Source organism: Myotis davidii, unplaced genomic scaffold (assembly GCF_000327345.1).
Source record: "Myotis davidii unplaced genomic scaffold, ASM32734v1 scaffold243, whole genome shotgun sequence".
In the NCBI taxonomy this organism is placed as follows: Eukaryota; Metazoa; Chordata; class Mammalia; order Chiroptera; family Vespertilionidae; genus Myotis; species Myotis davidii.
Window position 1 is genome coordinate 850639 of NW_006295183.1, and position 14337 is coordinate 864975.

At 52.9% G+C, this 14337-nt stretch overlaps 1 protein-coding gene across 2 annotated transcripts in view; it reads left to right on the top strand.

Moving 5' to 3' along the window:
- The window catches only part of RANBP10 (RAN binding protein 10), a 58481-nt gene extending 44502 nt beyond the window's left edge, over positions 1-13979 (top strand). For both annotated transcript variants that reach the window (XM_006769763.2, XM_015567837.1), the window contains 10 exons: positions 1081-1103; positions 2710-2894; positions 5865-5977; positions 7422-7530; positions 7641-7789; positions 7984-8191; positions 8883-9004; positions 9504-9649; positions 9934-10045; positions 10474-13979. In XM_006769763.2, the coding sequence (XP_006769826.2) occupies positions 1081-1103; positions 2710-2894; positions 5865-5977; positions 7422-7530; positions 7641-7789; positions 7984-8191; positions 8883-9004; positions 9504-9649; positions 9934-10045; positions 10474-10604 (1298 nt within the window). In that variant the 3' untranslated portion in view covers positions 10605-13979. The remainder of the gene's footprint in view (positions 1-1080; positions 1104-2709; positions 2895-5864; positions 5978-7421; positions 7531-7640; positions 7790-7983; positions 8192-8882; positions 9005-9503; positions 9650-9933; positions 10046-10473) is intronic.
- The last annotated feature ends 358 nt before the right edge of the window (positions 13980-14337 follow it).

Sequence of the window (14337 nt, forward strand, 5' to 3'; positions counted from 1 at the left end):
TATGAGTCCTCAGGACAGTCTCCTTTGGCTCTGTCGCTTTTCAATCTGTAGAACACGAGTGCTCTGGTGGATATTCTGAGGCCTCTCCTGCTCAGGCCTGCTCATATATTTGGGGTCCCGTTCTCCTCCACCCTCACTTCTGGTTCAGGCTGAGTCCCTGGAAACACAACCTCTTCTCTTGACAGGAGGGTTCAGAGGGTACACAGGCCAGTGTTAAGCTGGGCTTTGTCGCCTTGGGAAGCTCTGGGGACTCTGGATGGGTATGGGCTGGAAATGGGCAGCCACCACCCTCACTGTCTCCAGTGCTGTCAGCTTAGAGATGATTTTGGAGTGTCAGACTAGCACTGAGTTCAGCCCTACCATTTCTGCTAATTTTATGACTTGGTTTAGCCTCTGAGGTTTTCTTTCCTCATTTGAAAAATAAGGATAAGAAAGTCTGCTTCCCAGGGTTGGTATGAGGGTCAGATGAGTTAATGAATGGAAAAAGGGCCTGGCATTACAGTAGGTTTCCATCAATATGTGTTGGGTCAAGAGAAGGATCAGGCCTGGAAAGGCCTCAGCGGTAGATCATTTGGGTTTTAGTCTTTTCTAGTGGGCTTTTCCCGAGAGAATGGAAGCACTGTAGACAAATATTTTTTAATGTTTTTATTGATTTTGGAAAGAGGAAGGAGGGGAGGGAGGGAGAGAGAGGCTTACAGAGAGGAAGGGAGAGAGATAGAGAGTCAGAAACATCGATGAGAGAGAAACACCGATCAGCTGCCTCCAGCACACCTCCCACGGGAGATGTGCCCGCAACCCAGGTACATGCCCTTGACCAGAATCAAACCCCGGACCCCTCAGTCTGCAGGCCGACGCTCCATCCACTGAGCCAAACCGGCTTCGGCAAGGGCCAAATATTTAAGTATCGATTTGACGTCTCTTCTGGCCGGGCCATCCAGCAAAGGGAAGGCCAGGGACTAAAACTCTCAGGCCCTAGCATGTGCTTGGCCTCCATCATAGGGTAGATGTGGTGACCAGCCCCCTCCCCAGCTATGGTGATGGACCGCCTGAGAGCTCATGACTGTTTCTTTCCCTCCACAGGTATAGCCTTCACAGATCTCCCGGTGAGTATTACCATTGGTTCGTCCCTCTTTGGGCTTTTGGGGGCTTAATTATGGTGGTACCAGGAAGTGAAGGGTGTGAAGTCTCCCCTTTCCCCACCCAGGGATATGGACTGTGTTGTCTACTTGAGGGTACTAGTAGGAGGTACCTGCTTGCCTTTCTCCAGTAGCGAGGGCTGGTCTTCCTCCATGACTCTTACCAGGTGCAGTGATTTGTGGCATTTCCAAAGACAGCTGGGGATTGGGGGAAGATGAGGGTGGCCCCATGGCTCAGATGGTCTGAGCCAGTTCTGTGACTTACAGCCAATGGATTGGGGTGCAGAGTGTAGAGAATTATTCCTGAACTGTTAGGTCCCTGTGAATTCCCATCAGAGATCCCTGAGGAAAGCCAGTGCCCTAGGGAACTTGAACCTGCTACCTTGCATCAGCCAGGGAGGTGAGCTTTGTGGGGTTTTCTCTTCTTGGAAAAGGGTGAGGTTTCCTGTTGGCTCAGTTCAGGGCTCATCCTCACCTCCTGCAACCCTTTATTAATTGTCATCATGGGCCTCATCCTGTGCAGACTTCCACCCAGATGCTGGGAGCCTGGGTGCCCTGCTCTGTTTGCCCTGGCCGTGTTCTGGAAGGAGGAAGGGTTTGCTGACTCCGGTGGCTGCTTTGGGATCCTGGGGCCTTATGATCTGCGAAGCCCAGATGGCAGCACCAGGATCCTGTTAGAACCTCTTGTCTATGGATCAGAATCCTTTCCTGCTGCCTGAAGGCCTCAGAAAGGGGCTGTGGTCCTAGGCAAAGTGAATAGACAGGAGGAGAATCCTGACCAGGGAAGAGTCTAGTTGTGGAGATGTGACATGAAACAGCCAGGCATGAATGTGGTCAGTAGTAGTGGGGCGCCACAGGGGGCACCGAGTGAGGGAGTGGCCAGGCAGAAGCTGGTCATGGCAGGGGATAGATAGAAAGCAGGGAGCCCCACACCCATGGAGGGACATGCCCAAACCTCAGTGGCCTGAAGATCCTCTTTATGAGTCTGACAGGAAGGGCAGTGGCTTCTCTTTGCACTTTGCCAGCGTTAGGGGGTTTAAACTACCTAACTCCTTTCGCCATGCTCTCCTCTTCCTCCCCTCCTTTCCTGCCTCCCCCTGTCTCTTCCTGCCCTCTCATATACCCGTTTTTTGTGGCAAAGGGATCCTTGGTCCTGGCTCTCTCTGAGAAGAGCTGTAACCCATGCCTGCAGCAGATCTTCACAGGCACACACATCTCCAGGGTCATGGAGCCCACCTGCCTTGCTGTGCCCTGGCTGAGTCCCGAAGAGGGGCCTTGGGTTTTGGGCTTTGGGGAACACCATAGCCTCTGATGTAGGGAAGGAGACTCCATGTGGGGCCTGGCTTGCTTTGCTTTTGCTTTTTCCCTCAAGTTTTGGGGACTAGTGTCTGGTAGGGAGGTGGGCAGAATGTGGCTCAGCGCTGCCACCTCCAGCCTTGCTGCAGTTCTCTCACAGCCAGAGCAGCAGCCTGTGGGAGCCAAGCCGTGTGTTCTTGCTCTGCCCCGGAGGCGAGGCAAGGCCTGCCGCCCCACTGCCCTCACGGCCTGACTGACATTTCATTCTCCTCCTCAGGCCAACCTCTACCCCACCGTAGGCCTGCAGACACCTGGGGAGATTGTGGACGCCAACTTTGGGCAGCAGCCCTTCCTGTTTGACATTGAGGACTACATGCGGGAGTGGCGTGCCAAGGTCCAGGGCACTGTCCACTGCTTCCCCATCAGTGCCCGGCTTGGCGAGTGGCAGGCGGTGCTACAGAAGTGAGTGCCCTGCTCCTGCCCTTACCCACCCCTGCCCCATCCCAGGGGCCTCACTGTCCTGTAGGCCCCTGTACTGCTCTTATGAACTCCAGTGGGTAGTTTCCTTCCTGAAAGCTCTCCCAGATGACTCTGCCTGCTGCTGTTCTGCTTCCCTCTTATCTGATGGGTGGCTCTCATTCAGTTCTCCAGATCTCCTGTTAATTAAACCTTTTTCCCCCTGCCCCCCACCTGGATCTCATGGCTCCATATGTAATTTCACCAGCAGGGCTGTTTTGCCTCCCCGGGTGATTTTGCAGAGAATGTCCTAGGATGCCATCTGGTTTCTTCCTCTGTAGATTTATTTTCACCTTAGGGAGTATCTATCATGCCATAATTCTGGCCTGAGGTCACTTTTCAGGGTCAGCATCCAGCTAAGTCCCAGGCATCCATGTCAGTGGTGGCAGGAAGACAGTCTAGCCAGCTCTTGGCTGATTAATCCCCAGGCTGTCCTGGAGACCAGTCTTGCTGAGAATCCCAAGGGAGGTCAGGTTTGGTCTCTCTTCCACTTACCAGTTGCAGGCCTGAGTGAGGCAATGACCAGTACCCACTCTGCCAGGAGGAGGGTTGGCTTGTTAGCTTGGCTCCCAAGGATAGGCAGTGAAGGGCTAGGCTTCCACTAGCCGTGGTCCCTTGGGTTGGATTCTTTGTGTAGTTTTCCTTTCTTGAGGGATTGAAATTGAGCCAAGCCCTAGGGAGAGCTGAGGTAGGGCGAGTGGCCAGACCCTTCTCAGGAAGAGCAGCACTGCTACGTTTTGTTCCCAGCCCCCAGAGCTAATGGGAAGCTCATCCTCGGAGGGCCAGCTCCGTGCCTGTTCCTGCAGCACACTTGCTGGGATGGGCAAAGGGAGAGGTGGAGCTGTCCCAGCTGTGTGGGGGCAGGACTGATACTCTCAGCTTACAGGGCCTGGGCTCAGCACGTGGGTGTGCTTGTTTACATGTGTGTATCTGTGTGCCTGTGTGTGTTCATAGGTAGTGTTTGCCAACACCTGCATATAACTTGTGCTCGTTTATGGGCATTGTTAATGGCTATATTATCTAGGAGACAAATTTTGATACAAGCTCCTTGACTGCCTCCCCTTGGTAGGAGGTTCAGTTTAATTTCTGTGTTTTGCTTGTGTAGATAACCCTTTTATACATTGAGTTTTTCTTAATTAAGATGATTTTTTTGCCTGGTTGGTGTTGCTCAGTGGTTGAGCGTCAACTCTTGAACCAGAAGGTCATGGTTCGATTCCCAGTCAGGGCACATGCCCAGGTTGTGGCTCCATCCCCGGTAGGGGACATGCAGGAGGCAGTGGATCAATGTTTCTCTCTCCTTGCTGTTTTCTATCTCTTCCTCTCCCTTCCTGTCTCTCTCTCAAGTCAATAAAATCATTTTAGAAAAAAGATTATTTTCTTGGTGCCCTTTCAAGTAGTGGAGTTATTGAATCAAAGTGACTGGACATTTTAGTGTCGTCCCAAACATGTGTCATCAAAAAATTTTGCCGGTGTGTTTATAATAAAATATAAGAATTATTACTGCCCAGCTGGCGTGGCTCAGTGGTTGAGCGTCTTCCTATGAACCAGGAGGTCATAGTTCAATTCCCAGTTGGGGCACATGCTTGGGTTGCGGGCTTGATCCTCAGTGTGGGGCGTGCAAGAGGCAGCCAATCAATGATTATCTCTCATCATTGATTTTTCTATCTTTCTCTCCCTCTCTGAAATAAAAAAAAAATTTTTTTAAAAAGAATTATTACTTAGAATATAGCATTAAGATACATAATTTCATAATAAGAGGCTGTATTTATTGACTTCTTACTTTGTGCTGCGCACTTTATGTATATCATCTCATTTACCCCCCCTGAAACACAAGGGGCACACAAACTTCTGTGCCTTCCTCATGACAGCCCTTCAGGCATGTGTCTGGCAACTGGAATAGTGCCCTTTGTCACATGCACAAGCCAAGGTATTCACCTCCTCTACACATCACATGTGAGAGCTCTTCCTTCTTCTCTACATGTGTGTACACGCACACGTGGGATTAAACGGCTGCTGGGCCTTGGGCTTCTCAGGACTATTTTCCAAAGATTGTGCTCCTGTTGGCCATGTTGCCTGTTATCTTGGCTTCCCGGGGCCCTGAATTGTGACCTATGAGGAGTAACTTATTCGTGGGTTAGCTCCTCTTGACCCTTTAGAGCCAGCACCCCTGAGGGCCAAGTTTGCCTGGTGAGCTAGAATGTTCCTGCCCGGCACGTAGGGCAGCCCACAGAGGAGCTCCTGTGTCTGTAGAAGGTATGCACGTGGCGTGCATTCTCCCTGGCTGGGCAGCTGCCGGACCGCTTGGCAGGCTGCCTTTCCAGGAAGCCCTCAGAGACTGTTGACCATCTCTGGACTTGCCGCATTTCACAGCAGGCAGCTGCTGCTCTAAGATGGTGTGTGTGCTTTTGTTACCGTGCTTGCCCACGTGTGGGCAGCATATCCCAGAGAAACTGCAGCCACTCCTCCAAGCGTGAGGACAGACGTGACCCGCCCTAGCCCAGCCGGACTGCATAAGCACTGGGGGAAGTTTTCATTTTTGTTTTAACCCCTTTGTTCTCATTCTGTGGAAGTTGCACCTCTAAGATGTGTTTAGGGACGACCTAACAGGGAAATTGTCTCATCAGGTGGTCAGTGAGAAATGCAGTTCTTTTTTTTTTTTTTTTTTAACATTTTAAAATTACAGTTTACATTCAGTATTATTTTGTATAATTTCCGGTGTCCAGCATAGTGGTTAGGCAGTCTCATACTTTACAATGTGGTGCCCCTGACATTTCAAGCACCCACCTGATACCATACACAGTTAATACAATATTATCAACTATATTCACTCTGCTGTACTTTAACATCCTTGTGATTATTTGGTAACTACGAGAAATGCAATTCTTGAGTGTCACCTGAGCATTTCCTTTCTTCTAGCATGGTCTCATCTTACCTGGTGCATCATGGGTATTGTGCCACAGCCACAGCTTTTGCCCGAATGACTGAAACCCCGATTCAGGAAGAGCAAGCGTCCATAAAGAACAGACAAAGTAAGGTTGATTCTCCTCTCCCCTCTCCCTCCCTCCCTCACCTGTCCCTAACTCTGCTGTCTGGCTCATGCCAGTCTGAGTAACCTGCCAGGATTCCATTCAGCTCTGGTCCTCACCACCAGGAGACCAGCCCAGAGCCCCAACCCAGCCCCAGGCCTTGGTTCTGTCCCTCCTTCAAGACAGCGCTGCCCAGATGGACAGTCTGGCAGTATGGGAATGTCACAGTGCCACCTCCCTAATGCACACACTGCTGGCCTGGCTGGCTGGACCTCACTCCCCCCGTGCTTCCTTCCCCCTGAATCCTGACTTCTACTCAGCATCTTGTTCATGGTCTTCTGACAAGAGTATGTTTGCATCATGGACCAATGTCCTTCCTTTCACACCATTTACTCACCGTTAGTAGTTCTGCCTTCTCCTGGCCATAGAGAGGGCTGAAGGAATCAGTGTGACATCTGATGCTCAGTGGCTGCTGTGTTAGCACCCGTCTCTGTTCCCCACCTCTGGTCCTGCCCTTTGCAGACAACCAAAGGCAGGAGCCAGCGGAAGCTTTCCTGGTGTTCATACTGGCCTATGTACTAGGGGCTCGTTTATGGAAAGAGGGTATTATACAAAGAGGAACAGGGCCCAGGAAAGAGATAGGAAGAGAAGAGAAGAGTGAGGGAGAATGGGTATATGTGGACATGTGTGTCTGTGTGTACCTGCTTGCGTCTCTCTGAGCCTGCCATCTCTGTATGTGCATGTGTCTGTGTCTCCCAGAGAAGCTACCCCCATCCAGACAGACGGAAAGGGATCCCAGACTTGGGATCTATGAATGAGAGTCTCAGACCCAGAAGTCGCTCCAGCAAGACGCACCAGGCCCCAGGGCAAGAGCAAGATGCTGATGCCTGAGAGGTGTCAACGTCAGAGATGCCAGTGTGAGGAGGAGGATCTCTCCCGGCAGGGAGCACGCTGCAGCCCCTGAAGACTGCCAAGACATGGGCTCTGGCCCAGAAACCAGTGCCCTCCATTGCCCCTCCCCTGTGAGGCCTGAAAAGAGAACTCTGTCTGAAGAGGAGCGCCTAGGGTCACCAAACTGCTTGGGTGCCAGTCACCCCATCACGTTCCAACAGCCAGTGCCCCTCCCCCAACCCAGACTCTGGTGACCTGTACTTCATAGGGACAAGCCTCCAAACTCACCCTTTGTTGCTGGGCTGAGAGTCCCTGCTCTGTTTTTCCCTCTTATTCTTTGAGGTCTCCCAACGCTTGGCAAAAACCAGGGTCTATTGTGGGGCTGGATGGCCAGGTTCTTTCTTCAGCCACTTCTATGAGCATCTCAACCGGCCTAACGCTCTGAGCCAGCCCACCTGACCGCCGCTGGCCTGTGCTCAGGGCTGGCAGTTGCCGGCTGCAGCTGTGAGGACCGTTCGTAGCCCCCCTCTCACTGCCGTGCTCTTGCTCTCTGCAGAGATCCAGAAGTTGGTACTGGAGGGCCGTGTGGGTGAGGCCATTGAGACCACACAGCGCTTCTACCCAGGGCTGCTAGAGCACAACCCCAACCTGCTCTTCATGCTCAAGTAAGTTTTGGGGCCTACCAGCTCCCCCATAGCCCAGCCCCTCTCAGATGGTGGTGGGAACATGCAACCCGGACCAAGCCCAGAGCAGTGCCGCTCCGCTCCCTCTGCAGGTGCCGACAGTTTGTGGAGATGGTGAATGGGACTGACAGTGAGGTCCGCAGCTTGAGCTCCCGAAGCCCCAAGTCCCAGGACAGCTACCCTGGCTCCCCCAGCCTCAGCCCCCGACACGGCCCCAGTAGTTCCCACATGCACAACACAGGTCAGCCACTCTCCAGAGGGCTCCGGGAAATACTGGTGTGGAGAAGAAAATCCACTTACAATACCCTTCCCTGGGCTGGGCTCAGGGTTCACTGCTGAACTTGGGAGAAGGGAGATGGGACCCCTATAGTCATTCCCAGGGCCCTGCTTGATGGCAAGTTGCCCCTCCTCTTCTGAATGTTCCCTGGCTTACAGGTGCAGATAGTCCCAGCTGCAGCAATGGCATCGCGTCCTCCAAGAGCAAACAGAACCACAGTAAATACCCCGCGCCCAGCTCCTCCTCGTCCTCCTCCGCATCCTCCTCTTCCTCCTCGTCCCCATCCTCCGTCAATTATTCCGAGTCCAACTCAACAGATTCCACCAAGTCCCAGCCCCACAGCAGCACCAGTAACCAAGAGACCAGGTGCCTGTCTTAGCTTCTTCCTCCTGCCTTCTGCTCTGTGCCTCCTCGGCCCACTGCAGCCTGTCTTTTGAGTGCTGCCCCCTGCACTTCCTCCTCCACCTCCATCCCACTCTGTACCTGGAGTAGTAGCTGCTGACCCGCCAGGCACTGGCTCCGGCTTTTGGCCCTACCATGATTCAACTGCCACTTTACTCTGTCCTCTCTTTATCCAGAGGCACCCGCACTGCCAGGCTGAGAATGTGGTCTCCCAGAGAGACCAGGCCTTAGAACCCCCAATGTGTACTGAAGGCACTTATACTGGGGTTGGCTTGTGGTCACCCAGGTTGGGCAGGCGGGGATTTTAGGCTACAGATACAAGTTGCCTTAGAGTTCGGGTCCTGAAGAGATGCCTGTTGGGCCTCATAGGCTCCTGTCATTTGGGGGTGGGGGGCTGATTAGGAGTGTGCCAACTCGGAGGAGAGTCAGCAAGGGGAGGGCCACAGAGGCAGCATTGGGACAAGAGTGAGAATCAGATAACAGACCTCTGGCTGGTATCTCAGGAGGGGCCAAGTGTTGGAGCCTGGGAAGCCAGAGCTGTCCTTTGGTGCTCCTAGGAGCCCTCAGTTAACCCACAGAACAGCTATAGGAGGCCCAAACAAGCTGCTGCAACCACATCACCTTGGCCAACTCCCACCTCAACCCTTCTCCACAGCGACAGTGAGATGGAGATGGAGGCGGAGCATTACCCCAATGGCGTGCTGGAGAGCATGTCCACGCGCATCGTCAATGGTGCCTACAAGCATGAGGACCTGCAGACCGATGAGTCCAGCATGGGTGAGGGCTGTGCTCCAGCATGGTGTTCCATGGGCGGCAGCACTCAGTCCAGATGCCCCTTCCCCCTGGGAGGGGGTTGGGAAGGGCAGGCTTTGGCAGCTTGAGAGGCTCTAGCTAGTCCTGGTTCACTGCCTCCTTAAAGGCCAGTCATTAATGGATGCTTGTGGTGGGAAGGCCCTGGCCTATTGCCAAGACCAGGGCCCCTGCGTTTGGGGCTAGAGGGAGTTGGTGAGCGTGGGCACTGTTATGAGCCCCCCTGCATCTGTAGGGTAGGGAGAGGGAAAGCTTTGGAGCTGACTCCCAGAGCATGTGCTAGGTGGACTAAGCACCTCAGCTACGATGGTCCACCTGCTCCTCCCAGCCCTCACTTGCCTCTGGCAGAAGCTGTACCCCTCACCCCAAGGTCCTTCTTGCCATGTTCTCTTTGGTGTCGTCCCTCAAGTCCTCCCTTTCTCTCCTCACTCCTCCTGATGTGTTCTCTGCTGGACTCTGGGTGCAGATGATGGGCATCCTCGGCGGCAGCTCTGTGGGGGCAACCAGGCTGCCACAGAAAGGATAATCCTGTTTGGCCGCGAGTTGCAGGCACTGAGTGAGCAGCTGGGCAGGGAGTATGGCAAGAATTTGGCCCACACGGAGATGCTGCAGGTACAGAACAAGTCAGGCCCTCATCCAGAGAGGGCCCCATTCGGTAATGGAGGAATGGTGACTCTGGGAGGGTCCTCGGGACAGCAGCACCAGGACAGAGTGGGCTCCAGTCAAGTCTGCAACGGGAAATGGGACATCCAGGGTGTAGCCCACCCTCTCTAGGCTCTAGGGAGGCCACAGCCCTCCCTGACCCAACAATGGGGTGTGTTGTACCCTCACTGAGGGTCACAGAGGTGTGTGTATAGTGTGTGCCACAGTCTTCTCAAGAGTGCCCTGTCCCTTAGGATGCTTTTAGCCTGTTGGCATACTCAGATCCCTGGAGCTGCCCAGTTGGCCAGCAGCTTGACCCCATCCAGAGGGAGCCTGTGTGCGCTGCCCTCAACAGTGCTATTTTAGGTAAGTGGATCTAATAAAAATAGAAGCTTGCCCATGAGTATGTGGGTGGCCCCCTCCCTCTTCTCCCTAGGAATTGCTGATGTTTTTCCAAATCAGGGCATTGAGCTCTACCCAGGAGCTCTCTGGTGGCCCACAGGACTCTTGGGCTGACATGGCTGAACCTAAATCCTTACATCCCTCTGCCTGACTGAGTAGATTGTGATGGGCCCAGGTCAGCCCATTGCTCTGAAGAGAGCAAAGGTCCTCTGGTTTCTGGCATGGCTGTTGGGACACACACAGACACGTGAACACTCTGTTTCAAGAGATTTTGTTCAAACTCCACCCCACACCCCCCCACCCCCACATACACCCTTCTATTCCCAAGGAAATTTTGATCTGGGCCCAAGCCCTGGGCAGGGCAGTGACCAGGCCTTGTCTTTCTTCCACAGAGTCTCAAAACCTGCCAAAGCAGCCCCCTCTGATGCTCGCCCTGGGCCAGGCATCTGAATGTCTACGGCTTATGGCCCGAGCGGGCCTGGGATCTTGCTCCTTTGCCAGAGTCGACGACTACTTGCACTAGCTGACCATGCTGGCTGGCCCCACTTGGCCCTCTCTTGGCCCCAGGGCTGGAGCCCAGCCCTCCATAGGCATCTGGCGCAGGGACCTGAAAGCCATGGGCAGAGTCCACTCTTGCCTGGCCTCCTCACCTTCTTTTCCTTTCTTTTCCACCCTTTTTTCCCACCTTTAGTCTCTCTCCCCCCACACCCACCTCCACATGCAGCGGCCTATGACACAGTATTGGCTAGTTACTCTCTTGTAGCGCCTACTTTGAAATGGGGGTTTTGTTTTGAGAGGGGTTGGAGTTTTTTAAACTTTATTTTTTTCCTCCTGACTGAGCCACCAGTATTTATCTCTGGAGAGTTTGTGCTGAGCTGGTTTCTGCTAATTTAGTGATGGAGCCTATCCAAGTTGGTGATAGCTTATTATTTTCATAAGTAAAAAAATGAGATTATATATATATATATAAATATATATATATTAAAAAAGACACAGTATTTATCGTAGTGTTAGTGGCCCAGCACCTCTTGGGTGAGGCTGTCCAGACACCATATGTTTTTATTTGAGTCCAACTCATTAAAAAAGAATCATCTCTGTAACCTCAGCCAAGTGATTTATTTAGGCTTCCCTTTGTTGAGCTACAGGCCCAGCTGCAGCTTAAGGAAGCGCATTAGGCTTGTGTGGGGGGACGGGGGCACGGACAGAGGCACTTAGTGAGCAGGTCAGGCTAAGCTGGTCTGCAGAATCTAAGAGGTGTGGGTCCCCAGGCCCCTGAGAATCAGACTGAGCAGAGTGCCAGGGGTCCAGAGAAGAGAAGAGTTGACACAGGGCCTCACAGCAAAGCAAGGGAGTAGAGGGTTCTCGACCAGCACACCATCTACCATTTTACCCTGCCTTTCACTGCCTTCCTTGCACCTCTCTTCCCTTTTCAACATCCTTCCTTCACTTGTTAAGGTGGCCAAATAAGTCATTTACTCTAAATTGATTGCCTGGAAACTACCTGCCTTCGACCTGAGAGCTGCTGTGTGTCAGACTACGGGGAAGAAGTCTCCATTCCCAGGACAGAGACCCTTGAGTACAGGGCCTGCTTCCTGCCTGGATCTTCACTGGCTCTGCACAGCTCTGATGGAATCCATGCTTTCTGTTGGGAAGCCAGGACCTTGTTGAGGCAGATTCTTGGGCTGCTGGTCGCTGGAGTGGATAGAAGCTTTGACCCTCTAGGCCAGGCTTCACTGCAGCTGTGCCAGGCAGCTCCCTGCAGTTTGGCCCCAGCCACTCTCAGAAAGACTGTTATGAGTATTTGCTGGCCAGAGGAAGGGACCTCACGGGCTTTACAAATGTCCCACCAGCCCCATCAGATGGATCCTTACAGCTGATAGGGGCAAAAACAGTCCTGGTACTGTCATCAGGAAATCGGGAAAGGAAGGGCTACAATGGCTTCCAGGATGTGGGTGGGCCATCTGCTGCGAGGACTGACAGCCCAGGGGAGAAGAAAGGGAGGAGGTCTACCCAGAGGAGCACCAGGAGGGACTGGGATTTCTCCACCTGCTTCAGAGTGGGCGGGAGCACACAAGCAGGCTGTGCAAAGGAACGAGGTCCAAAGTTGAGTTTCCAGTCCCTGCCTCGATCTGGCCTGGGCGAGCTGCTGCTCTCTGTCGGTGGACACAGGAATGGTTGGGATGGCCTGAAATACCCAGTGTCACTCAGGCCTTGCTGAGCCCACAGTTGGGACAACAAGAGAAACGATTGAGTTGGACCAGTTGCTGGTGGTGGGTGAGGACCCTGGCCCTATGCTGTCTTAGAGTTCTGCCTTGGGATGTGATCCTGTAGGCTGCTGTTTTTTCTTGGTCCCACCAAGGCAGCTGGCGGCCCACAGACCATGGCCCGTCAGGGAGTTGTCGTGTCTGTAAAGGAAACTCATCCTGTGCAGGCCTAGGGATGCCTAACTCCCAAACCCAGAGGTTGGAAATATCAGTCTGTTAAAATGGCCAGAGCCAAGAAGGTTTGGGAATTAAAACCAGAGGCTTTTGCAGCTGGGATGGGGTACAGAGAACATCTGATCCACTGATCCTCTCCTTTTACAGATAAGGAAACAGGCCCAGGAGGTTAAGTGAGTTGGCCAAAGTCACACAGCAGATTTGTGCCAGAGTGGGGACTAATCTCATCCTCTGGGTTGGGCACCACTGTTAAGTCCTAAAGCTGAATGGCGGGTGAGGGGTTAGGCTCAGCAGTGTTAGGGAGGCTCCAGCAGTGTCTGAGCAGCTGGTACTTCCAGGGGTGTGTCAGGGATGGGGATAGGTGCCTGGGCTTGGGCTGTGGAGCATCTGAGAGAGGGCCCAGGAGGGTCCGGGACAGCTGTGTGCTGCTTGGGGTTGGGTGTCCGCCTGGCTTGCACTCAGTACCCATGGCCATCTCCCCATTTTCTGTGCCTTATCTCACTGTTTCAGCTGAGTCCAAGTTGTTTACTCTGTTCCTCTCCAGAGGGGCTCTCTGTCCCAGTTGGACAGCTTACCATTGGGACATAAGCCTTTGCCCCACAAGCCGTGGAGAGGACCAAAACCAAGCTGCTTGAGCCCACTGTCTTGCTGATAGTCCAGGCCTGCCTGCCTGCCAGCCAGAGGAGCCCCTTATGCACACCCCGTCCTACCAGCCTGCTTCCGGGAGCCGAGAGTGGGGGAGGCAGCTGGGAGGAGCCCTGGTGAAGAACCGGACTTGACCCAAAGGGTCAGGAGGAAGACTTAGCCCTGTTGGGTTGTCCAGCCCTGAGAAAACAGCCTTCCTTCCTTGCCTTTTCTCCTCATGCCACCAAATGATTGCTCCTTCCAGAGTGGATGAAAACTGGCACCCACACAAAGAAAACCAGACCCCTGATCCTCACCCACATGGATCTGTGGCTAGGCGCGGGCCTTCAAAAAGGGGTCAGTAAGATAGAGAAGTGGGGATTGCCTGGCCACCCAGCGCCTTCCTACCCCATAAGCAAGCACAAAGAAGATGAGGCAGAGAACTGTCCGAGCTGAAAGTTCCTATGGTTGCTCACAACTCAGGTATGCATGCTGCGTGGCGGCTGGGCAGCAGAGCCCTGCTTGACCACCAGTCCTGTGCACCCGGACCTGTGGCCAGATTGTGGATTCTGGCTGCCTGAGGCGCTGCCTTTCTGTGTAGGGTTTTCCTCCATTAGTAACTACAGCTGACACAGACGTCCTCCACATTGTGCACACTGGTTCTGCCTTTGTCCTCGCAAGTTGATAGTTGGCATTAGCATGAAACTTGTGGGTGTGGGAGGGTTTAGAGAGAATTCTAACACAAAACATCCTATTAAATTGTACTTGAGAGATGAAAAAACTCCTGTTGTATTTTGACAGAATTATTTTTATTAAAATACACATCCATGAGCAGTCACGAGTGTCTGGTCTCTTTTTGGGTCTTACTGAGGCTGGCACCCCTTGTGTGGCATACCGTGTCCTAAGGAGGGTTTGGCCTCTTCTCAGCCCACCTCTCAAGTGCGTAGGCCCCTGGTGCCTCAAGGACTCTAGACATTGGGTATTTTCAAGACCCCAAAGAGGATAGGTACTTGATTCTCTCCCCCAAAATAGCTTTCATCTGAGACAAAGAAAAAGCAAATTCAACTTCAAAAAATTGGGCCACAGGACGTCCTACCCTCAAAATAAGATTTTAATGCATTTCAAATACGTTCACCACAAACACTAGACAGTAAAAAAAAAAAAAAAAGCTCTTCTGATGAGGGGTATTGAGGT